The sequence below is a fragment of the Dermacentor silvarum genome, chromosome 1 (genome assembly GCF_013339745.2).
Source record: "Dermacentor silvarum isolate Dsil-2018 chromosome 1, BIME_Dsil_1.4, whole genome shotgun sequence".
In the NCBI taxonomy this organism is placed as follows: Eukaryota; Metazoa; Arthropoda; class Arachnida; order Ixodida; family Ixodidae; genus Dermacentor; species Dermacentor silvarum.
In genome coordinates, this window is record NC_051154.1 from 67,783,000 (window position 1) to 67,809,533 (window position 26,534).

At 44.1% G+C, this 26,534-nt stretch overlaps 1 protein-coding gene across 1 annotated transcript in view; it reads left to right on the plus strand.

Moving 5' to 3' along the window:
• Positions 1 to 26,534, plus strand: part of LOC119464969 (ran-binding protein 9) — an 80,904-nt gene that overhangs the window by 694 nt on the left and 53,676 nt on the right. The window contains exons 2-7 of the mRNA XM_037725827.2: positions 925 to 1,089; positions 3,647 to 3,837; positions 8,049 to 8,150; positions 8,245 to 8,327; positions 10,362 to 10,474; positions 11,175 to 11,615. Coding sequence (XP_037581755.1) covers positions 925 to 1,089; positions 3,647 to 3,837; positions 8,049 to 8,150; positions 8,245 to 8,327; positions 10,362 to 10,474; positions 11,175 to 11,615 — 1,095 coding nt within the window. The remainder of the gene's footprint in view (positions 1 to 924; positions 1,090 to 3,646; positions 3,838 to 8,048; positions 8,151 to 8,244; positions 8,328 to 10,361; positions 10,475 to 11,174; positions 11,616 to 26,534) is intronic.

A 26,534-nucleotide genomic window follows, 5' to 3' on the forward strand; every position in this document is an offset into this window, starting at 1 on the left:
ACGGTCATTGTCAATCATTGATGATCAAAATCTTGCGTACAACTCAGGGTCGATAATTTACATTTGTTTGTTTACTATGTTAGCTGCACCAGCGCCTGCTGGGCACTTGCTGCACTAGGCCTACTGGCAGTTTTACCCAATTCTGCAGTACTGAAGTTGCCGTGTGTTCACATTGCTGTCTAAATATTTGCTGCAGTCGAGGTTGGATGCACTGCACACACTTGTGTTGCTAAAGGCATTCATTGACTATAGCGCAAATATTTGGTCAGCCTGTGTTGCGTTCTGGTTCTAGAACTGGGGAAGGTGTGATCGGTCTTCATTTGTTGGGATCTTGGCGACATGGCAATATCTCAGCCTTCGTGGTTTGAGTGTTGCTGGTGCACTGATCGATATAAGAAATGAATGCTTCTGTCCAAACTTGCTATAAAAGTAAAAAAAAAATCATTGTTGTGTTAAGTATGCATAGAGTATACTACAAAGGTGGAACCCCACCTTTAAATATACTGCAGTTATACTTAATGCACTTAAAGTTCACTCATATATATGGGGGTTCCCATGAACTATTGAATACGTATGGATAACATTGTCACATGTGCTAGTAAATGAATGAGCTGTGCATCTCCTAGGAAAGGTGCACATAGCACATCCATGATATGCTATTGGGCATCCACTCATCATTTTCACTGGGGTGCGTTAATTCTTTATTGTTCCTAGCTTTGCTATTTGAACTGATAATACAGCTGTTTTTATTAGTTCTATTTTGGCCAGGATTGCTTTTGTAGAATACATTTTTTTACCTGTTTCTAATCACCTGAGAAAGGGCTTGTGGTCCAGATTGCCATTTTAGTAACTTTCGCACGCACACACACACGCAAAAAAAAAGAAAGTCCTCGTAACCAATATTTGTTATGTGCTTTTCTCTAGGTGTTGGCAAGAACCACAAAGACGCTGCTAGCGTTCGTGCCACACACCCAATTCCTGCAGCATGTGGCCTATATTACTTTGAAGTGAAGATCGTCAGTAAGGGCAGGGATGGCTACATGGGTGTGGGCCTGTCTGCTCAGGGTGTCAACATGAACAGACTTCCCGGTCAGTTTTTGGATTTGCTTTGGTGATGTGTCTGTGTTCAATATATTTTCATTATCATAAATGGCCATTGAGATGAAGCAGAATGCTCTCTTTTGTAAAGTTCAACCAAATAGCAAAATTAAGTCAGCCAGTATAAGTTTTGTCGCCCCCGTGGACATCAAAGACAATACGTAAGTGTTTCTGCATTCATGTGCAATTACATAGCGGTGTTGAGAGATTTGTAACAGACCTGCTTCAGCTGTAGGCAACAGCATGTTTGAACTACGTCACTTAAACAGCCACATCTGCTGCATGCAGGCTAGTGCAGAATCAAGCCTTGAATGGTATGCCAGCATACAAGTGCCCTGTTTATGTGATGGAGCTTTCTCAGAAGCACATGAATTGCTTTCATGACCTTTTTTTTTTTTTTTTTTAACACTTGCTAAATATATTGTACTCTACAAAAGAACAATATATTTTCATGGCACATTATTGAATATGGTGTTGCACATTTACACCTTTGAAGTTTTAAGTTACTGTCTTATTGTCTTATGCAAGATACTTATGGTAACAAAAAAAAAAAAAGCAAAATACATGCAGCAGTCAATGCCTCTGTTTGTGTGTTGGGTGACTCATTTTCATCTGTATAAAATTGCCCATTCTCATGCTGAGATTGTTCTTATTGACATTTTCTTTTTCATAATAAATTAGTACAATGTTATTCCTTTTGTGGGAGGGATCAACATTACCATGTATGTGGGTTTCCATGAACTATTGAATACGTATGGATAACATTGTCACGTGTGCTAGTAAATGAATGAGCTGTGCATCTCCTAATTTCTTCTTACATTGCCCCAAAATAAACTGAAAATGCATAAACCTACTGCACATAGCCTACTATGCGGCATTTGTGCCCATTATAGTATACTTCAACTCGCATGTTTCATGTGTACTTCTCGAGTCTCCCTTCTGGCTTTTCATGCCTCATGTTTCCATTCTCTCTTGTGGTGGTTTTCATCAGAATGCCTATCTAGGCAGTGCTGCCATTAGGCAAGCGCCCCCATTGCCTCTCTTAAATCGTCTTAAAGCTACGCAGCTAGCTGAAACGCTTCTAAATGAAGTGTCATGTATTGAATGATATAAGTTTAAAGAAAGCTTTTGCAATTTGTTGACTTTCTTTGGGTGTTTTTAAGTGAGCATGTCTCTAGTTCCGTTTTTGCAGCACACAGTTGCTATTGCTCTCAGTGTTGCCGACACCTGCACACATTTATTTGAGGGATTTTGCAACAAAAAGTTGTGTTTAAAAATTTTTCATGGATCGTGACGAAATCGCTGTGGTTCTAACTTTTGATAAGCTTTTGATGGCACCATAGAAGGGGCAGGACCTATATCAATAGGCTCACCATTTAAAGGGAAGCTGAAGAGGTTTTAGAACTGGAAGATTTGTGGGGGTTTGGAAGGCTGACACAGTATAATTAAACTCCTGCAGTCATTTTCTCGATTATACGCGTAGCAGTGCTGCAATCGTGGTTAAAATTTTCGTTGAAGCTCCGCCTCCTTCGCGCGCTGAGCGTAGCGGCGAAAGACTGGGCGTGAGGATGACGTCAATACAGGGGTCACATGAGCGCTCTATTCGAATTGCGCTCCTCGCCGATACCTAAGATGACGTCACGATCGTCTTTGCCATCAGAGCCCGTTAAACGCCGTGGGTAATTTAACGGGCTCTGTTTTTGCTAACTTAGAGCAACTAGTGCTTACTTATGGCCTGTTAAACTATGATTTTCGTATTCATGGTGTGAAAAATTATAATAATTCGTTGAGAGCGCACTTTTTTTGAAAAGTGCTTCAGCTGCCCTTCAAGTCTTTCTTCTTTCATGCAAGGAGTACATATGTACTCCTTAAAAAAATAGATGTGTGTGTGTGTGTGTGTTGTGTGTGTGGGTGCACTTTTAACCCTTCTGGGGAGTCTGTATTTCCCTTGACATGGTATGTTGTATTTTTGGGGCTCATTTTGTATGTGGAATGCACAACGGCTGAGTTCCACAATGTTTATTCTGCTCATGAGTCCTGAAGACCCCTTTTCATCAGCTGACCACATCTCTTTATAGTGTTTGATACTTTGAAAGCACTCACGTCTGGCACTGAGTTGCACACCCGCCAGACTTATTTCCAGCCCGGTCTTACCTGTTTATTGCCTCACTGTTGCTTGCTGAAAATGCTAAGTGCCACAATTCTTCCTACTTGATTACAACTGACAGAAACATGGTATAATTTTTGCATGAAAGTGTCAAGTGCAGATAGGTATTTCTGACATTTTTCATGAGTCTGACTCACTGTTATACATTGGCTAGCACTGTTGCGAAAAAATGGCATTAAATGCTATGGCCAGTGTTAAGGCTGAAACTTTGCCAATTAGTGTTCTGTTCATTTTTTGTGCAGCTTGTGATTGGCCAACTTTAGCTGCAAATAAGTCAATATTTGCTATTATTGAATGCAAGACTGATTTGCTGGCACTTATGGCATATTATTAATGGTGTAGGAAGCTGAAACAGTATTTTTGGTCTTTTTTTTTTTTCAGGTTGGGACAAACATTCATATGGGTACCATGGTGATGATGGCCATAGTTTTTGCTCTAGTGGTACTGGCCAGCCTTACGGCCCAACGTTCACAACTGGCGATGTGATTGGTTGTGGTGTCAACCTTATTGACAACTTGTGCTTCTACACAAAGAATGGCCATAACCTTGGGGTTGCCTTTACAGACTTACCGGTGAGGAGATAGCTGTGTTTAGGCCTTTAGCATAAGATATGCAACTGATGAAGTTGCAATTACTTTTCAGAATATTTTACCTTTTTAGCATAGAGTGTCTTTAGTTGCATCACTGCAACTGCATCATCTTGTTACATATTTCTACTTGTGCAGTCGACTACAATGGTTCAAGCTTAGACATTTCTTGTGGTCATGTTTCGGTTTTTCAGCGATAGTAATTAGTTGTAATGTTTGTAGGCAGCTAAATGTTTGAGTGGTTTTTTGTGTGTATTGATACCAGGGGGGAGAAAGGGTCTCTTATTGTCATATCTTGGTAAAATGCAAATAAGTAGGAGTATTCAAATAGTGAAATTTTCTAATTGAATTAAATGCAAATATTCAAGAAAAATGACTAAATTTTAAACATTTTCTAATTTTTAAGCAAGTGAAATAAAGAAATAAAGTTCATTAAGTCCATTTAGTACATATAACTTGATATGTGTAATGCTTTTTGAAATGAGACGCCTGGTCAACTGAGGAGATTGTTAATGAGAAATAATTGAAAGGTGATAGTACCTGGAGCACGATGGAGATGAAATGAATTATTAAAAATCAATCAGCACATCACCAGATGCACGTAAAGTGTTGTGTTCGTTGAATGAGCTAAGAATAATGCTACTAAACGCTAGCATGGTGAGAATGGATAAAATAAATTGTTTTGTCTAAATCGAGACACAACAAATCTGTAAACTCTTTGAAAAGGTAGGTGTTCTTAATGGAGAGACCGGAAACTATTAAACAAAAGTTATTACAAACACGGATATAACGAAGTAAATATAAAATTTGGTTGGTCATGCTTTATTTCAGTAGAGTAGGCTCCTGCTTTGAATGAAACCAAAAATGTAAGATCGGACATGATGTCAGTTATAGCAAAGCAGATTTGTTTACACATCACTCAAAATATGCATTCTAGCAGTAAAAATATCACAGTCACTGAGCATTTTTTTGATGCTAAACAGTGTGCCGCTCAATTTTTTGGACATGATTCATGCTTGCGATGCTGCAAACATGGCAGCTGTCAACGTTTGCTGCCAGATCATGTCGACACCAAACTGGCTGCCGACCCGCGGCACTGTTTAGGCCCAGCAGCCTAGGTAGTACGGTTGTGACAAAAAATTTGCCAGTGACCGGTGGAATGGCTGGCAATAAGCTGGAAGCTCTCCACCAATATGTTTGTACCAGTAGGCATCATCGGAGATGGAGCGTAAGATCATCCGCATGGGCTAGACTGACGGCCACATATAGTGGTGGAGTTTGTGGGAATGCGCAACTCTCGCATGTCCCCTGATGTTGTTTTCTCCGCATAGCTTGCGTCTCCTGTAGTCCAGCTTCTCCGCGTGGATAAGCGCCGGAGGCGGTCGTAGTGGTTGCGGCTCGTTGTGAGAGATGGCGCGAGTGTCGCGATGCTAACGCCAATGAACGGCGGGGTGACTTGGGGGAAAAAGGTTGAAGGCGCTTCCTCTTTGGCTTGGGATCGGCGACCAACACGCACAAACGCTTTGCGCGTGTGCCGGCCCGCTTCACGGGACCCTCTCGCGAAGCTAAGAGCAGGACATCGGTATGGACGAACACGGATCGTTCGAACGCGCCACCGTTCATGTGACCGTACACGTGAAGGACTAGGCGATGGTGTCACAGCATGGGGCGAACATATTCGCTCGCTATCGGGTCGCGGTGAGTCGGACTTCCTTGATTTGTCACGCACCCATGTGAATGTTCTATTGGTAGTAATTCGGCTTGCATGCATTAGTGTATGTAAGGCGCAATAAATGCCCCTTTGCTTGTTAGCACCACTGTGTCGTCGTTCCTTTGTCCCAAGAGCACGTATGAGACCCCACAAGTTAAGTCCGCATGCGTCCCTGGCCATGTCTGAAAAATTGGTCGGCAACTGTACTTAGCAAGCGCAATCTGTAATTCATGGCGGAAACTTTTACTCCATGTTGAAATGGCACATTATGGACGTGCATGCATGTTACGTCCTGCAGCTTGACTTGGCTTGGTTGGACTGCAGCCGGTGTGGTGATCTCGTGATCACGGTGATTGCATGGTTGTGTATTAGGGACACTGCAAAGCGCATGTAAGTAATTTATTGCTGTTCCCATGCCATGTATTGGCATGGGAACAATACATGGAAACAGTGAACATGGGAACAGTGAACATGGGAACAGTAAAGACTTCAACACTGCCAAAAGTGCGAGTTAAGAATTGAACGCTTTATTGGCCTAATTTTGGCCCAAAAAGACAAGCAACACTTAAACCACAACGATAACAGTGAGCACAGTTATCCTGTTCAAAAGTCGCAGGTCAAGTCCGTTTGCTATTTATACTGTAAGTCCTCCTTATGTTGTTTATCTTTTTCATTTTATATAATCCTCATGATCGTAGACCTTATCTTCTTCCTGGGGCTTTGTCTAGGAGCAGCCAAATAAAAGCATTGATTTGGCCTGTGTCTTGGAAGTGGTAGAGGCACGGCAATGAAGTCTGGCTGTAGACTCCTGTTTGCAAACGTGGCTTATGTGAGAAATTCCTTCCTCGATATCTCGGTCCTTACATCTCCAGTTGCCATCTTCGGCAAAATGTCTGATCAGTTATTGCATCGCACCGTTCCACTCAGTATCCGATCACCATCGCTGCAGTATATTGTTCATGTCTCGTTGAACAACTTTTTTGTTTACGGCCAGCCTGGTCACTTCAGTTAAATGAGGAATTAGTGTAAGTGCTCTTTACGTTCCTCTTTTTTATAATCATCATGATTGTAGACCTCATCTTCTGGGGCTTCTGTCTAGGTGCTGCCAAATAAATGCGTTAGTTTGCCCTGAGTCTTATATCACTGTATATTGCAGAGTAATCGCTGGTGGTTGCATACATTTAAAAAGGTACGAGACCTGTTCACTGTAGAATGAGTGTCCACATTCAACAAATTTCGAAACATGTTGACGCATCTTGTGCCAAGCAGTAACTGTTTAACAGTGATAAACCAGTGAAAAACGGTCACTGGCCAAGAGGAGGACAATGTACATGTGGCAGTAGTGAATGTCCTTTACCTTACAAATATTGTACTCTCAACCATCGTTGTATTGCTTACAAAAAAAGCCACTGTCTTCTTTGTCTAAGTGAGCCTTAAGATTAGAGTGGATGCCTGGTTGTCGGCAAACAGCTGCAAGTAACGACCTTTTAGATAGTCTCTAAATGTTTCAGCGCCATGACCTCCGCCAGTTCCTTTCTTTGTTGTTGTGTATTGTTTTTGCATCTTCAAAAACGTTTACTAATTATAACCAGTCACTTTTAGATGTCTTCCTTGCTGCTCACATAAGTTCTTCTGGTAGAGGATGCAATTTTTTTCCATCCCTGTTCCATGGTGCAAAGCGTCAATGTATAATTTGAGAGGCTTGCTGAAATTGGGCAGCATGAGAATTGGGTCTGAAGATCTGGTCCAGACTAAGTGCTTGTAGGCTTTCTCGTGATAATTTTCTAGGCAAAAGGTACATTTGAGTGATTACCTCTTCAGCGTAGTCTGACAAACATGCAAAGTGACCTGCGAGTCTGAGGAAGGATGAGCGAATGAGTATTGTAAGGTTTCATGAGTTTCTTTGTCGCTCTGCACGGACTCTGCTTTTGTTGTTTCGGTCTTGCCATCTGATACTATTCCAAGAAAAATGACTTAATTCTGGAAATATTTGCTCATTTTGCTGTTCATCTTCAATTTCTATTTCCTGAAGGCTTCCAGGGCTCATGAGAGATGGTTCTGAGGTTCCTGTCTTGTGCAAGAATAAATATAATAGTGCCACTGTAGGCAAAACTTTCCAAGAAAATCACTGAGCACACTATCATTAACTGTAGTAGGGTTACACCTACATCTCTCTATAACATCTGTGCAGTTTCCACAGAAGTCTCTGTATCTTTGACAGAGGGTTATTGCCTTAATGGCTGACTGATGGTCATTGTACATTATTGCGCCTGTATTACATTTTTGTGTAATTTACTTTGTTTACTTTTTTAGATATCTAAAAACACACAGGTAATTATTGCTTTAATGGGAAAGTGAAGTGATCCAGACTTGCTAAAAATGTCTTTATGAATAATTAAAGTATTTATCTTCTTAATGATTGGCAGTAAAGCTTTAGTGGTAATTTGTGGTTTTTTTTTTCTAATACACTTATTTTCTTTTGCAGCCCAATTTGTACCCTACAGTGGGTCTGCAAACACCAGGTGAGGTGGTGGATGCAAATTTTGGACAGTCTCCCTTTGTCTTTGACATTGAAGACATGATGAAGGTAACTTCATTATGAGTGCACATTAATCAGCATTTTTTTTAGAACCTCACTGTGATGTGTCTAATACTCTGGTGTTGTTGGCTGAATTTGAAAGGAGCTGATGATGCGGACAAGGACTACAATAGAGAGGTTTCCAGTCAATGACAAGCAAGGTGAATGGCAGACTACATTACACAGGTACTGTTAATTGTCAGTTACACTCTTAGTACGTTTGGTTTGGCATTTCTAATCGCCCTCCACTGGTACATTTCTCGATAAATACTTAACCCTTGTGCACTCTTGCTCTGTCTCCTCAAAGCCAATTTTCAACACAGTTCTTGCTGCTTCAGCATCAATAAGTGCAAGCACAAACCGGACACAAAAAAAAATTGCATCTCAGCGGTCGAGCTAAAATGAAGCCCTTTATTACATGCTCCAGGAGCACTTGATTTTTGTTGTCTTCCAACACACTTCTCAGATTGAGAAAACTTAATCCATTGGGACGTTCCTGACAAGAACCTAAAGAACTAATTCATTAAGGATAGGAAAGCTCTGGTAGTTGCAAGTCATACATGCAGTGCACACCCATATTGTAAGGGATATTCCTCTATGGCAAAAGCCTGTTTCGGCTGGTTCAGGTAACAACACAATGTTTTGGTGAAACTGTGATAGAGTTGGCGATTCTATTATTAAATTGTGTTCAAGGTCATTTTTTTTCCCCCGAAAGTTCGCCCAATGGCATAAACCATTAAATATAGAAATGTAGGCCGGTTTCAGCGATGAACAGCAATAGTGCTCAATGGTTGCTTCCATAGAGCCATGAATCATAGTCCGGTGGTCGCGTAGGATGAAGGCCCACTGTTTGCAGGTAATGCCGTCGTACCTGGTTTAGACCAGGGCATGTCCACAACAGGTGTTTGATTGTTGCCGCGGACGCTCAAGCTGGGCAATATGGACAGGTATACACAAATGATCCACGGAGGTGTTGTGGCCAGGCATAGGTGACCGATGGGGTAAGTGCCACCCCCACACAGAGTCTCTGCAACACCACCTCCTCCTGGCGTGTAAGGCCGCCTGGGAGGTTTGAACCACACGGTCAAATTAAATCTCGTGTGGTGCGGCGGAGAATCTCCTTGTGGTGGAGGAAATCGCCCTGGGGGTCACTTGGGAAAGGTGCTTCCACAGCTAGTGGCAGCTCACTGTGGGTGGCGGTGTCAGCTTGTATGTGAGCAGAAATAGCATCCCGTGGGATCCACTGTATCCGAATCTGACCGGGCATCTGTGCCATGGTTCAGAGCTTGTTTAATGTGTGTCATTGTATCAGTCGTATTTGTGTTGCAGTTATGCTTGCATAAACCTCCGCCATCCAAATTGTCCAATTGTGGGGGCAAAAATTTGTTTAACCTGCTGTTGTGCTTTAGTGGCTATGGCATTCTGCTGCTAAGCACGTGGTCGCAAGTTCGATTCTCGGTTGTGGAGGCTGCAAAATGCAACAACGCTCGTATACTTAGATTTATGTGCACATTAAAGAGCCCCCAGGTGGTCAAAATTAAACCAGAGCCCTCCTCTACAGTGCAGTGTCTTTCAAACCCACTGTGCACTGTCGAGACATTAAACAGACAATTTTTTTGTTTTGTTGAACTAATATTTGTATGTTGCAGAAAGTAAAAAATTAAAATTTATAAAAAAATCTTTTGCATGTTGGTTTATGCCAAATTTTGAGCAGGGATTTCATATAGAGAGAGGTTTTACCTAATGCCACTTTTCATGGAAGCAGACACATGGTTAGCTCACAGAAAGTAATTTCTTAATTTTAATGTGTTCATGCAAATGTTATTTTCATTTGTGCACTTTGTTTCTGTGGCTTTGCTATGGTTACTTCATGCATGTGCAAGGTCACCTTGTAATTGAACAGTGCAATTAGAACACTGTGCTGTTTGCATTGTTTTTGCGCTTTGGTATGTGGCTGTGTGAGCTACAAGCTACATTTTCACAGTGGAAGTGGATGCATTGCTTACTTTTAATAGTTGTTGAAAGCTGCAAGTAGTTGTAACTAGTGTAGCTTAACTAGTATGGAGAGAAAGTGCTCACTCTCTTCTCCTAATGAGCAAAAATGCTCCTCTAAAGCCTGGCTGCTTTGACAGTCAATTTGCCGCTGCTATAATTGTTTGCTTGTTATTGGTCTTTCTTTTTTCTGTTTATTTATTTTATTATTATTATTATTTTTTCCAGAGTTGTACAGACTTACCTGATTCACCATGGTTATTGTGCCACAGCGGAAGCCTTTGCACGAAGTACTGGCCAGTCGTTTGACGAAGACCTTTCTTCCATTAAAAATAGGCAAAGTAAGTTCATGATGAGTTGTCACACTTTAGGTTTGCAATCTGGAAGCAGTCTGCAAGTTTCTAATACAGCAGATGCTCAACACGCAGCAAGCGTACTTGATACACACTTCAGCATAATAATAAATTCTTCGCATATCTCAGCAGATTATATTATTTCTGTCATGTAAAATTTGACCAGGAACTTTTCTTTCCATTCATTGACCTCAAGAGATTTCCGCCATCTATATAAATTTTACTGCAGTGTGTTTTGAAAAATTGTGTGCGTTTGTAAGCCTCTAGGAAGTCTTCTTTTGTACAGTCAAACCTTGTTATAACAAAGCCACATCCAACACGAAAATACCTTAATTTTATTTGATATTCCTTTTAAGCATGGTATTCATTACAAGCTGATATTGATGAGAAAAATTCTAGATTTACTTCATTATATCAAAGTTTGACTGCATACAACTGCCTGTTTGCTTCAGAATAGTTCTTAGTTTAAAATTAATGTAAGAATGAGTAAACATTATTAAGAGTATGTTGAGTTAGCAATACTACTGTTATAAATTAAGACTTCTAATTTTTTTGCACAGTAAAGAAGTCAACTATTTACTTTCAGCATTCGTAGAAAATTTGAAGATGTATGTATTCGTGAAACAGCAAAATAAATGTTTTGACTCTGATATGCATCTGAGAGAGTACTGTTCTTTTGTCACATCAGGAATCCAGAAATTGGTGCTGGCAGGTCGTGTTGGAGAGGCCATTGAGACAACACAGAGGCTTTATCCTGGTCTGCTAGAAAATAATCTCAACCTGCTGTTTCTGCTGCGCTGCCGTCAATTTGTTGAAATGGTTAATGGTACAGACAGTGAAGTGCGACCGGCTAGGCGCTCGCCTGGCTCCAGCCCACGGTTACTGCTACTGAGTTCATCACCAAAGTCAACAGGAAGTGATGTGGCCTCCAATGGAGTGCCAGCCTCGGACAGCAGTACGGCAAATGGGGACACAGCACTGAATGGGGACCACAATGATGATGACTGTGGAACAGACATGGTCGTGGAAGGCAGTGAGGGACGGACAATGGTGGCCAATGGGCTAGACCCTGACAGTCGGCAGCACAATGGTCACTTTCATCGGCTAGACCTTGGGGATACAGATATGGGTGAGTGGCCAACCATTTGTCATCTTTGGCAGGGACGCACTCAATGCTCTTGAATTGAAGGGATGTTGGTGTTGGTTTAATCCCTGGTGAAGTTGCACTTTGAGGTTCACACAGAAGCTCTTTAACTGATGCTATATTTTTCCAAGATGCGTTGTTTGTCCATCATTAAAATAAGTGCTTTAATAGAGTTTTCCACTCATTGCGGTGGCTCAGTGGCTATGCTATTCTGCTGCCGAGCACAATGTTGCGAGCTCAATTCTCCACCTTAGCAGCTGCTTTCTAGTAGGCGTTGAATGCGAAAATGATGCATGTACCAAGCTTTGGGCGCATGTAAAAGGGGCCCTGAAACATTCTTTCAGCATTAGAAAATGTTCTTGATCTATAGAAGTAACTGCCTTGAGCATGCTAGCCAAAAATATTTTGCTGTATGCAGCAGAAAGCCTACAATCTTGCACAATAGCTTGCTTGCTCTCTCCTATGGGTTTTGAGGCACCACTCTAGTTTTCCACCATTTATTATGTTAATGGCGTTCCAGCCAATGCGACCACCTATAGATGCCAGCAATGGGGTGTTTGAGGATGAATTACTGATGAGCACACATGCCCACCCTTCCTGATCTTCTAGGAAATGGGTAAGCGATGCTTGTTAACATGTCCTGCCTATCTTGTCACTACTCCTTTGTCACTCTTGGGCACCTTTGTGAGATTCCAACTTCGAAAGGTTACCATAAGTGCACCGCAGAAAGAAATGAGCCGTAGACGGGGCACTGCTGAGAGGAACCAATGTGTTGATGGGGTAATGGGGAAAGTAAACATTGTGCTCATTATACAGGGTCATCAAGGTTAAACAGGAATACATTTTATGCAAAGAACATCCAAACTAGAGGAAAAAATTAATGTACAGTTCAGATTCCAGATATAGTAATCTATCAGTTATAACGGCCACATTTCATGGCATTTACGATTTTCTTACCTTGCCTATTGAAACTGTGCCAGATATAATGAGCATTTTCAGAAGTGTTGTACTGCTACAATGAACACCCCTCCCTGCTCCAGTCCAGCCGGGACGAAGATTCTACTGCCAAGATGAGCGAGCACCACGCGCGGATTTCAGAAGCCGCGGGGAAAGTTGCTCTCTTTCATTCCTTGCTTTCAAGGCTTCTCTCCAGCGTGCTTCAGGGCGAGGGAGTGCAGCGTATTGTGGCCATGACCGCTGATCTCGGAGGCCATGTCGGGGGCACTTTAGTGTGGAGTTCTTTGTGCAGCAGCTTGGTGGCACCGCATGCAATCTTGGAAGCTACAGTGGCGCACTCTCGTTTTGCGCAGTTCTCTGTGCAGTGCCGCGTACACTAATGTTACGTACACTATTTTGGACGATTTGGACCAATTTGAACCAACGGCCGCTCAAGCGTTGCTGCAATAATCACGCGTCCTAAGCTGACACACAGCACAGCAAAACACGCTGATGCCACACAAAGTCGCCGGTTCCAGTTCTCGATGGTGTTCTACCTTTCGAACTTTTCACTTTTTCGGCTGAAGTGATATAAAACGTAACCTCACGGCTCTCAGCGCGTATGTTGCCAATGCTACAGCCGTAACGTTACGGCAGAACCTTTGCAAAATGCCGGCATGCCACAGTAGTTCTCACTTCCACCCAACTAGAACGCTTAAGTATCGTATTTAGAATCCACTTGTGTCCTGCTGATAGTAATGTATATCACAAGATCTCAAAGAAGAAAATGGCAGCAAATACGCTCGTAGTTTCTAAAAGGCAGGTGATCGGAACCGATCGAGAGCTGTTTCGAAGGAACTACGAGGCGGCATTTCGTTATTTAGATTACTTTTTTTTACAGGAACGTGCATTTAGGTACGGAAAAGTGCCGGGAATGAAAAGTACTGAAAGTCCTATTTTCTTGCTGAAGTGGTGTCGAATTGTAACTGCCAACGCCAGCAGTTAATTTTTGCGCATTTTGAAGGGCAAGTCAATATATAACGAATTACTGATACAATGACCACTTTTCGTGGAACTATCGAGTCCTTATAAATGGTTCAAATGTATTCGTACAAAACTGTATACAGAGTTAGGAACGTTGTGAAATGAAACTTTTCATTATAGTGCAGAGCACTTATAATGTAAGTCGCCGGTGGTTCGAATATCCGCACTATAAGCGGTACTGCACTATAACCAAAACAACGATTTTCAAGGCCTGCAGATATGCAATACATGTAGACCAAGCAGCCGCGCATATCCAAGAATCAAAGTGTGCGACCAGAAGTTTTGCATCTGTTTAAATTTACAAAAGTTCAAAGGTTAAATTCTAAGTACCCGCAGTCTCTGCATGAAGACAGAGTAATACTAATTAAAAAGAAAAGGAGAAAAAAATTAAGAAAAAAAATTAGCGGTAGCTTGCACTGGAGGCTCAATGCTAAAGAGACAGTGGAGCTGATGGGCACCTAGCTAGTCCTGGCTTTTGGGCTAGGATAAGCACTACCAAGTCATCCCCATCATTTCCAGAATTGATTGATTATTGATCGATTATCGATTACCTATTAATTGGCTATCACAAGGTATTGGCTACGTATTTGGGCTAGGCTAAGCACTACCAAGTCATCCCCAGCATTTTCCAGAATTTGTTGATTATTGATCGATTATCAATTTGCTATTGATTGGCTATTGCAAGGTATTGGCTACGTATTCGGACTAGGCTAAGCACTACCAAGTCATCCCCAGCATTTTCTGGAATTTATTGATTATTGATTGATTAGCTATTGATTGGCTATTGATTAGCTATTACAAGGTATTGGCTATGTATTTGGGCTAGGCTAAGCACTACCAAGTCATCACCAGCATTTTTCAGAATTTATTGAATATTGATCGATTAGATATTGATTGGCTATCGATGACTGACTAAGCTTATGTAGACTTAGCCAGGCTCAGCTTCGCTAGTTCACAGGGGTATGTGCCATTGTGCTTGGACCCTTTCTGCACTACCGCCAGGATCGGCCCACATTTTTGAGGACGACTAACGGACTAACGACCGGCTTAAACAGCTCCACTGTTAAAAAATAAAAATGACAGTGACCGAAATTTCAGGCGCAGAACAGTGTCTCATCCTATTTCTCAGACTGATCGGCGTATGCACAGTGGCGAAAAAGTTGCCGCCATTCGATTGTTGCCCGTGCCCCCACTTTTATTATCAAGGCGGTTTCTCCGTTTTCCATCTGCATTGCAGCCATTGCAATGCATTTCGTTAACTTGGCACTAACCAACAACTTTGGTCGCCGACGAGGCGCAACGGTTAGGCCTAGCCGGCAGAGGTGTCGGGCAGCATGCCATCGCGGGAAGCTCGCCCTTGATATGTTCGCACCCGTAGACGATTGCATAGAGACTACGCATGCGATCACGCGCACGGACTGAACTGATAGAAACGCGTACAAAGCGTAGTTTGGTTCCTCGGGCGATCAGCCACGGCAACTACTACGAATGCCTACCAAGTTTGTATGCCTACCAAGTTTGTACCAAGTTTGCCTAGGCAACCACTGCACGCCCGCATCACGCCGCCGCCGCTTTTTAACAGCGGGGCTGTTCTTAAGGCCCAACTACAAGGAAGCGATTTTCAATGTATTTTCGGCGCTGGCTGGCGGCACCCGGCGTAGACGCTTAACGAGGTTTATTGACGGTTCTCAACCACAAGAGACTCTCGGCTTCGACGTATTCTGAGCGTGGCGCCATGTGGCCAGATCCTCCCTTCTTAATTGCCACAAATTTAGCCGGCCAGTTTTGCAAAATGTTGCGCTAACAGAACAATTGTTTTACAGCGAAGCTGTATATATCTCTTGTTGGTTGGAAAATTTCATGGCGTAAACACAAAATGCCAGGTTAACAATTGAAGGCAAACGGCATCTTTCTTTGCAATCATGCATATATATATATATATATATATATATATATATATATACACACACACAGGGTGTTTCATTTTAGCTGCACCAAATCTTTAAAAATAGCCTGTGGCAGATAGGACAATTATAATCCTTGATCTAAACTACGCGATGAGGCGGCCATTACTTCCACGAGAAATCAAAACGCTTAATTGAGTAATTAGCATAATTACGCTAATTAACTTTTTAATTAATGATTTTACGGCACATCTTTCAATCTACGAATTATAGCCGCTGAGTTCGCAAGGCGTATCTACTTGGAACGAATTCTCAGGACTGAACCAGTTTCGAGATAATAATTTTCAAACTGTCCGACGAAATGCATGGGCGTTCCAGTTAACTTTGTGCTTCAATGCATAAAACAGCGTTATGCTCATTAATCAATTAGGCGTTTTGATTTCTCGTGGAAGTAATGGCCGCCTCATCGAGTAGTTTAGATCAAGGATTATAATTGTGCTATCTGCCACAGGCAATTTCTAAATATTTGGTGCAGCTGAAATGAAACACCCTGTATACACATAGTTGACGTCGCCACACTTTAATATATAAAAGGGAGACCCGTCTAGCAACTCATTCAGTTCATTCTAAGACTGCCATGGGTAGACCATGGAAATTAAAGACACCAGAAAAACAGCGTGAATGCAATGCTCGACCATGCGTGGTGTTTGATACAGCTTCGCTGGAGATTCACATTCGCAGGGTGTGATGGCGGCAAATTTTTTTTACTTCATAAGGACTTCTTGTAGTATTAAAATTTTATAAAAATATTGTCCGTAGCTCTAGCGCAAATATATACAATATTTTGCTTGTCTGTACTGAAACACGTAGCACCAGTGACATAGCATCACCAGCAGCGCCGTGCTCGCTAGTGTATACTTTGCCATTTCTTGCATGTCTGTCTTAAGATGAGTACATCATTATCTATGATACCGTACAAAGCTAAATCATTTGCCATGGCCGGAGCACGTACGAGTGATTGGCTGCTTGGGATGCAGACGAGGCGCTCGTGGACGGCAACGCCGGAAGCACACCTTGTAAATGGCCTCCGAGCTCGCACACATGGCACATCGCGCCGTCTTGGAGGCCGAAGTTTGTTTGCCTCTTGCTTCTACCGTCACTTCCGCCGTCGGCGCTGCAGTCTGGCATGCTCGGTCTTGGGGTGCCGAGTGAGCGTGAACCGGTGGCACATGGTTCTCAATGCCACCGGCCGCTGCTGTGTGACGCTGGTTGGCGCCGACGCTGAAAAACTGTTGATGATTTCTTCCTTGTGGTTGCGCGTTTAGTCGAGCAGAGCCAGAGAGGTCACGTGATCCGCTCGCTGGGAGGAGGAGGAGCCGACTTCAGGACGTGCGCCGGGTAGGAGAGGCGCCGAGGTATAAAAGTCGGGGTCCACGGGCGACGGCATTCCTAGCGTGTTCCTCACAATCTGAGTAAGCTCTCGCTGTCGCTCATGTTGGGCGGCTTCTTCCTCGGGAGTATAAGCAATATAAGGTGTTTACGCCGCGCGTTCTTCGCACGATGGAGCCAAGCGACTGCGAATGCACAGCTTCGCTGTTTGAATATCTTCATTGAGTGGAAGGGGCGATGATTTTTTTCTTCGTTCGTTCGTTTGCTCCGCCTCTCATGCTCCTCCGCATTTCCCTCGTTGCTCTCCTCTCCCATCGGCAGGCACACCTTGTTGAGAAGCGTGCTCGCAACCGCACTTGTCGGCGGGATTTTCTCGTGGAAGCTGCATTGTAACTGGTATTTCGTCTCGCGTGGCTGCACTGTAAGCGGTATGCGTATGAGTTCTATGGGAGAGTAAACGGGAGCCAGAAAAGGCCATGTTGTAGCTAGTTCTGCACTATAAACGGTTACGTTATAAGTGGTCTATACTATATGTGCTAATTTGCTAGGGCGTCTTTCAGACACGAAGTGATTCAAATAGTGCCACCCTCCTATCATATCCATGACTTCGTTGAATGAGTCACGACTTGTTCCATGGTTCATCATTGAATGACATTGCAGCACAGGGCAAATGCGGCCCGTTATCTTTGCGGAATTGTTGCCAGGCTTAACATAAGAAACTTTGGATTTGTATCAGCAACCCTGTATTGCCATTCATATTAGGTCCTTTTCAAAAATTTTAGGAGGAATATATTCATTGGAAGCCATCGCACTCATTTGAGTCTGTTTCTCAGGTTTCACAAAAAATGTTTCAGGTTCTCTTTAAAGGAGCCCAACCGGTTAAAAAAAATCTCTGGCGCCCTTCGTTGTGGAGTCTGTCATAGCTCAGTTGTCACTTGGGATTTTATACCGGTGTCACACGGTCACTTTCAATTGGGATCGAGTCTGATCTAGATCAAAATTGATTGGCTCCTCTTCGTGCTGCCTCTCACTTCAACGCAAACTAAGTGGCGATTACAGATCACATGCAACGCTATTAGCCCTTGGTGCACCTAGACTCTACTCTTTGCAGATCGCTTTCAAGATAGGGCCTGGGCAGGCCTGCGCGGCTGCACCGCACGCAGCCGCCGCCACCCCCCCCTCCTGTCCCCCCCCCCCCCTCGCTTGCGTGTGACAGAATATGGCACACTTCCTTCTTGAGATTGAGCCACCATCGTGGGCTCACCCTCGCATGCATTCACTTGCTCATACCGCATATGGCGACAATGTTATCGCCCTTGGACTTTATACGGAACATCACGGCGACGACAGAAATGCGCCTGGAGTGTCCATATAATTGCTAACGCATTAAAAGAACAGGGAACAGAAGAGAAGGTGAAAGGAAAAAAAAAAAAACATAAAACCAACTTGCAGATTGGTGCTATATGTAATAAATACTAAATGCAGTCTTTTTGAATGCACAAAGTTTGCATCGTTTTCTCATTAATTGCATGCAGAGTTCTGTGTTTGCACCAGAGCACTGAATTACTGCTTCAAAGTACTGTTTTCCTTGCTCCAAGCTGCAGCTTTTTCTGCTCCAAATTGCTATTTTTTCTGCTCAAAAAGCTGCTTCAAAAGACCAAGTGGTACTTCCATCATTACTTTCTTTCTATTTGCTATTCATGACCCACCTTAGCCTTTGTCAGGCCCTCCTGCCCTCTCCTAAGTTCAGGGGTAGGAGTATTGTTTAATACTCATAAATGGATTAATCCTGCATTTTGGGGTGCACATTTACAGCTGTAAATGAAAGGGTTCTCTAGACACGGTAGGTCAGATATCCTCTTCAGAGTTCATTTGCAGTTTTTCTGTAATACTGTGCTTGTGTTTGTGCTGGGAGCTGTCTTCCTTCCCACACTTGAGGATCTTTGCAGTTCTCATGTGTGGCATGTTCATGCAGCATGTTCACTGTTGTTGAACCACTGGAACATTTCTTTATGCCTGTGGCCTATAAGTGAACTATTTTCTGGAAGCACAGCGGTATGGGGAGCAGCTGTAGCATGCTTTTGTGGAACGTGTTTCTTGCATTCTTTGTGAACATGCTTCTTTTGCATTCTCGACCTGTCGTTAGCTGGCTTTAATAGGCTTTCTCCAGTAGTTCAACTGATTCATAATATCTCATAATAACCACCTTGTGGATCTCTGCAGAACTCATATGCCATATACAGTGTTCCTTCATGTGCTTTGAGTTGGCAGTTAACCCTTTAACTAGACTTCTATGTGTAATCGCAAACTGCAGAAGTCGGAACCGCTATCAAAACATGGAACTGCGCAGCCTGTAACGATGGTAGCTTCTGTTATACCGAGATAAGGGAAGAGCTTTGCCCCGGTCGTCACTGTCTTGCATGTGTAGTCATGCGAACGGCAATTAAACTTCACAATTCGATATCTCAAAGCACGGATACGCTAGAAGATTCTACCAAGTGGAACACTGTAGAAACACGACGGCCTCTAACTTTTTAATAGAAACGTGCCTGCTTACTGTAGCCACTCAAAAGGTAATTATTCAATTTTTGTTAATTGCACTGCTGACCGCGACAATTATCATCTCACTCTGTGTCTCCCTCGCCACATAACCCTACTGTAGAGGTGGTCTACACGTACGTCTCAGCGCCTAGTAAAAAAAAAAAACTTTGATCACTCTGTATGTACAAAAAATACACTGAGAATAAACATATTCACCAAAAAGAAAAATATGTTACGGGAAAGGAAGCCGCTTTGAGACAAGGTCTCGGAACCGCGTCCGCGGCGGGTGCCCAGACCCACTAAAAGGACGCCAGACTCAAATCTGATTGATTTAATAATAAAGTTTACGTTCTTCTTCTTGCGGAAACGTTTTCAGCTATAGGGGAGAAATGCCAGCGAGACGACTGGAAGTGAACTTAAACACAAGCCACCTATGGTTTCATTTAAAACTTCTAAAGACAGTTCTTGTGATATGTGAACCATAGGTGAACATTGCACTTGCTTTACCTAACCTGTGTGATACCACTGCAACTGGGGATCTTGCATCAGTTTGTGTCCTCTGACCATGCTTTCAAAAGAAAGTGAGTCGCGTGCCATACTTTTTTTTCCTTGTCCTGTGTTTCTGCTCTAATCCAACAAATGACGCTTGCTGCCTGTCATTCAATGTTGGCCGAAAACATTTAGCCAGAAACTCTGTACTCAATACCAAAACATGAGGAGAAAATTAAATGTTTCTGGCAACACTTGTCTAAAAGGGTCAAGATGCGCCAGTTCGCGTGTGGTGGAAATTGAGAACGAATTTTTTTTTCCTTCGAAAAGGTACATTGTTGTTTATTACCTAGCTAAATGTGCAATTCATTCAAGAACGTTTATTTGGTAGCAAAAATTTTGTTCCTGCATTGTTTCTTTAAAAAGATATCGCGAGAATCATAACCCACTTAGTGTCTGTGAATCCAAAACTGGAGGTACCAGTTTCATGTAACACAAAAATGCCTGAATTATATAGTATGTTATTGTTATTGTTTTTTTCTTCTAATTTAATATTTAGTTTAAACAAGTAATGAGAGCTTAAACTTAAGCATTTGCAGCATGTTTCCAACTATGTTAACTGTGAGCTTCACATGGGGGACGCACTGCTTTTTAAACATGTTTGCACTCTCCAAGCCTCTTGCACATCGAATTCCTTTCATGATTGTGTTTATAGACTGTAGTTTTCTCATTTATACTAGTAGCTACAGTATAGTAAAGTTTGGAGTCCAAAGGTGAGGGAAATAAAAGTTTGTTGCGAATCAAACACACAAACCACAGTGGGTGACTGGCCCAATGAGAAGAGTGCTTCAGGAAGTGAATTGAAACTGTAATTAATGTGAAGGGTAGCTGCAGTATTCTGGAGTCAAGCTGTGTGCTTGAAGGGAACAATTATAGATCTTGGCATTCTGTCAAACGGTGTCTTGCCTGGGGGAATCAAGGTGCCTTCCCGCGCGCGTCCCCCAGCTCGCGCTTGGCGCTTAGCTCGATCTCCGCGAACCGCCACCATAGAATAAAGGACCAACTTTAGAGAAGGGAAACTGTACCTTCCACAGTAGTACGAAAATAAGCGGCAGCGCATGGAACTTACGTATGCATAAGACAGATGGCGCTGCTCAAACAGGAAGCGGAAATGTAGTTTTTTTTTATTATGTCTGGAACAGAAATTTTGACTGCATCAGAAATTGAAAAACACAATTTGGCAATATGAAATACAAAAAGCTGTGACGTACATATATGTTGTAATGGTTTGTGATTGCAGAACACATGCAAATGTATGTTTTAGGGTGCTTCATCAGCATGTTAATTAAATATTGGTACTGTCCATAAAATTTATGTCCGCCTAACTACAATGCGTGTCAACACCTTAAGTGTTATTAAGGATCACGAATGAGAACATTTTTGCGCCCATTTATACACTAGAAGAGATCACACCGCTGGTTCCACAAGCAAAGGCATGAAATACATTTATACACTAGAAGAGATCACACCGCTCGTTCCACAAGCAAGGCATGAAAGACAAAGCTATTAGAGATTCGTTTTCTGCACGATCGTGATGCACTGCTTCACTACTGCAAAATAAATGCCCCAAGGTAAACCAAACTGAACAGTGAGAACATCGGAACCATTAAGAATAAAATATGGGTGAATTATCATGCGTGCAACTATTTAATACATTCAATTCAGTACTTTCACTTAAATTTGCCAAAGGGTTATTCGGTTTTGTGGTCGAAATAAATTTTCGGCGGTTTTGTGGACGAAAGAAGTTGCCGGCGGAATCGAAATATATGTGTGTGTGTGTGTGTGTGTGTGTGTGTGTGTGTGTGTTGATAAGGCTACTCAGTCGCCTACGGCCACGGATACAACGAGATAAAAAATATGACGGGCGTTCCGATATCGCTCTCTTTTTTTCGTGATTGTGTTTGCGTAACGACGGCCTCGCAACTAAATATTTATTTCGGAAACGGCAACGGAGGGTCCTGACTGCCCATATGTATGTAATGCAGGATCTAGTTCGTTAACTTGTCTCCGCCTGTAAGTTAACGAGACGAATATTACATAACGATTCAAGAAGAAGCGATGTTAAACGACTTACCGGTATTGCTGTCCTCAGTCGCAGCAGAATCCGGCGCCCGTTTCGATACAGACTTGTTCCGCATGGCTCACGACTGAAACCTAGCTTTCGGGCTTACATCTCCTCTCGCAAACCCATCACTTCACCCCAATTTAAATAATGCGAGGTGTCGAAGCGCGGTAAACTGGTTTTAGCACAAAATAAGCAACCAGCATAAGTGTACGAATCAATGAATCCGTGCTTGCCGTGTACGCGAAAAATACCGGTAAAATTTTAAATTTAAATCCAGGCCAGAGGTCACATGGGAGGTCGATGATGATGAACGTTATTTTGCGTTTATAATGGCAAAAAAGGAACAGAGTTGGTACTCAATAGTACAATCTCAAATTAAGAATAATAATTTTGTACTCTTTATCATGTAATAAAAACGCTTCAATGAGCGCGAGAGAAAGTTTGTAGGTTAAAATTGCGCTTATTACGGCGCCTCTAGCGGGAGCTCCTGAACTCACGCAGGCATATTTTCGAGGGGATGTACTATGCTTGTTTTGTTAGCAGCAATTTTTTCGCCCTTCGTGGCCATTTTGTGAACTCGTGAGTTTCCGGGGCCTGCCGCCGCCTTACCGGCAACATGGCGAGCGCGCCGGACCTACTTTGCCGCGCAAACCGTGCTGAAGAAAATATTGAAGAAAATTTCTAGAAAAGAAAAACAAGCGATGCTCCAACGGCATGTCGACCGTTGAAATAATTCGGAAGAGACAGCGAGCCAAACCAATTGATGCCTCCTCTGGAGACATTGGCCAAACTTAAACACGCTCCAAGCAAATAGGATGCGAATAAAAATGTTGCGTATTCTACAGGTGAAGAATGAGTATTTGTAGACAAGTGAAGAAATGAACCTGCTCAAAGACGGCTGACAAAATGTTTGTGTGTGCAAAAAATTCAGCTTCAAGTGCAGCGGCCGTGGTTTACAACGCAACGACTGGCAGATATGCCCCGCCGCTGGCATTTTTTTCCCCTTTCGCCAGCTGAAGCGTTCAGGAGTCATCGGTTGTGAGCAGAATAAAATCGAGATTACGAAGAGCATCATCAAGCTAATACATTGCTTGCCTGCACTTCCTTGTGACGACCAAAACTTGGCTCCTGAGCGTGCTCCAGAAAAGAAAAAGCACCTTACACTGCGGCTACGCTACGTGCATTTTGAGCGCTGTGATGCAGTGCAATGTTTCATTTAAAGCTATAGTTGCAATAAAAGCTTGGTGTACGTTGCTGCATGGCTTGCGTGTGTGACCGAAGAATTACCTAAATTATTATTGCATTCAAATATACATATATACGACCTTCACGAGTCCAAACTGTGATTTTTCATACTACAAGCTATTGCTCTCATCATATATAATCGCCCAACGTAAAAACTTTTTTTCTTCATCACGGACAAGTTTATGATATATTTTATAAATTTATAATAACCCCAATACAGTCAAGGTAATTGAACCAAAGGATTTTAGTCGTACGAATATCAATATTTATGCCATTGTGTTTTACATCCCTTCAAGCCAAAGCATTTCTCTTGCGCATTCCGTGGTATAAGAATACGCCCTGCACGTTCGCGTACAGCCCCTACATACTGGTGTACTGGTGGCAAAGCTAACTACACCTTTCTCGCTTAAGAAGAACTGATGAAGGGCTATTTCGTCCCCATGCAGAATTTGTGCTTCTCCTCGTAGACTCAAGTTTAAGGTGTCTACTGAACTAAACAGCGTTAATAGCTCTTATATTCTTGAATCTCAAATAGGGAAACAAACAGGTGACGGAAAAAGGCAAGTACGTTACCTTCGCAAGTGACAGAGCTCTGTTGCGTTCAGAAATTTGTAACTGTCTATGATGCCACTGTGAATGTGGTTTTTAGTTTAAATACGATGGCAAATATGCCGCAGTTGCAATGTAACGTGGCCGTAGCAGCAGAGGACGCGCGCCGCTTGCGACAAACCCCCGACCGCGGCGCCAATTTTGTCGTCATGATGCGGAGAAGCACTGAACTACTCTTCGTGCCCGGCGGACGGCACACCTACCCATCTAACCACCGTACCCGAGCTCTCGTCCGCTGAGCGCTTCCTCGCCGCGGGAGATGCTCACAGGCCCGCAACGAGGTGGTTTCATGAAACCCTTGTTCTCAGGACTCCTAGTTCTCGCGCTCGGCGGGCCGCTACCGTACCGTTAGCCCTAGCGCAGCGGGCGCGCGTACTCGATCGGTCTTGCGGTGAGCCTTGGCCCGTAAGCGCCGTGACTGTCGCACTGTGCTGTGTCTTGGGTGAATAAAACCATGTTTGTTGGCGATCTGACTCCGGAGCCTTCTCTGCCCCGTGTCGAAGAGTCGACGAACCCTGCCGTATCGCCTTTGTGCGTTGCGGAGTGGAGGAGCGTTGTGCCCTTTCCTGACCGTCGCTCGTAGGGTAAGCCTTGTGCAAGCCTATCTCCAAATAACTGGCGCCCAACGCGGTTTCGGCATGGCATCAGAGCAGGCCCCTTCACGGCCCTCGTTCCTGCTAGACCCCCTGGTTACGGACTTAATGCCCTTAGACGCGGACGACACCGACAGCATCAGGTACGTTCACCTCGGCGACCCTCTGCTTTCGGCCACCGGGGGCGATCCCTTCTTTGGACAGCCCTTTGGTGACGACCGCTCGGATGTGTACGCTAGTCCTAGCCATGCCAGTTTCGGGTTTCCTCGGCTGTTTGAGGCGCGCGGTGTGGTGGTGGTGGTGGTGAAAAACATTTATTTGTACGACAAAACGTACGAGGAGGTATGCTCGGGACGACCCTGAAAAGGCCGCCCCTTACAAACACTAGGTGGAGTCCCTAGTACGGGACCCCAGTGGCAGTAGCCGCCGCCTGGGCGCACTTAACCAGGGCCTTTTGGGCCCGTAGGTCTGAGCAGCCAAGCAGGGCAGCCTCCCAGTCCTCCCGGGTAGGGTTGGGTAAGGGGGAAAAGGCAGGGTTGAATGGGCAAGCCCACACCATGTGGTAGAGGTCCGAAGACTTCTCCGCACAGTGCGGGCAAGCTCCAGTAAAGGCCGGATCGAAATGTTTAAGAGCCGCCGGGCACAGCATAGTGTTCGTGAAGAGACAGAGCAGGAGACGCTCCTCCTCCTTTTTGAGGCCTCTACACGGGCGGGGGTAGAGTTCGTGGCCGGATTGATAATAAGCTGTAATTTCTGTATACGAGTAGATTGGGTTGTCGGTGGAGTCCTGATCGGCGGGGTCAGAGAAATAAGGAGCCCGGTGAGAAAGCGCGCGGTCGGCAGCATCCGCTGCCTCATTTCCCTCTAATCCCATGTGAGCAGGAGCCCAAACGACATATCGGGGGTCGGGGTCCCTGGTTCGGCAGCTAGATTGAAGGACGCGATAGGCCAGGAATGGTATCTGACCCTGTTCGTAGTTCCGACAGGCCCCTCGCGAGTCGGTAATGATGGTTTGAGAGCGAGAGTCGGATGCAGCCAACGCGATGGCGACTTCCTCCGCATATGTTATGTCTCTAGCGCGAAAGCTAAGGCCGTTAACTGTTTTGCCTTCGTAGACCACCGCGGCCGTAAACCATCCCCCACGGTGTGGGCCGGTGGCATCCACGTAGAAAACGCCGGGTTTGGAATCATAATGGCGCGCCAGGGCCTCCGCCCGAGCCAGGCGTCTGCCATCATGGTGTGTGCGTGCCATGTTCCGGGGAAGAGGGCGCACGTGCAGGGCATAGCGCCATTCTTGTGGCGTACGTACGCGCTCTTCCATCTGTCTGAGAGGTTGGAGGTGTAGTCGGGCAAGGAGGCGGCGACCCGAGAGTGTCTGAGAAAGACGTGTGATTTGGTTGGTAAGATGAGCTTCCTTGATCTCCTGATACGTATTCACCATCCCCAGGCCCAGAAGGCGCTGGTTAGAGGTGCTGACCGGGAGATCAAGGGCCCACTTAATCATCTTTCGGAGGATGACCTCAAGGGCGTCCTCCTCATGCTTGCGGAGATGGAGGTATGGAGTCGAATACAAGATTCGACTAGTCACAAATGCATTAGCCAGCCGCAAGGCATCTTTGCATCTGAGACCCCCGCGCTTGTTGGAAACCCGGCGGACCATGCGGCCCACCTGGTCCCCCACCTTTCGCAGCTTCCCTAGTGTTGTGTCGGACCGGCGGTGTTGGTTGATGAAAAGTCCGAGGACTCTAATTTCATGTTGTTCAGGGATTCGACCATACTCTAAAGAGAGAGCAATTTTGGACGTGCATTTGGGCGAGGGGCGGAGATGCACGAATTCAGACTTTTGGGGGGAACATTGGAGGGCACAAGCATGAGCATATCGGCCCACTATGGTCGCCGCTTGCTGCAGGTTGGCCTGCATGTCTCCCAAAGATCCTTGCGTGGCCCAGATGGTGATGTCGTCCGCGTAGAGTGCGTGTTGCACCCCCGGGACAGCCTCCAGCTGGGCAGGCAAGTTCTTCATGGCCAG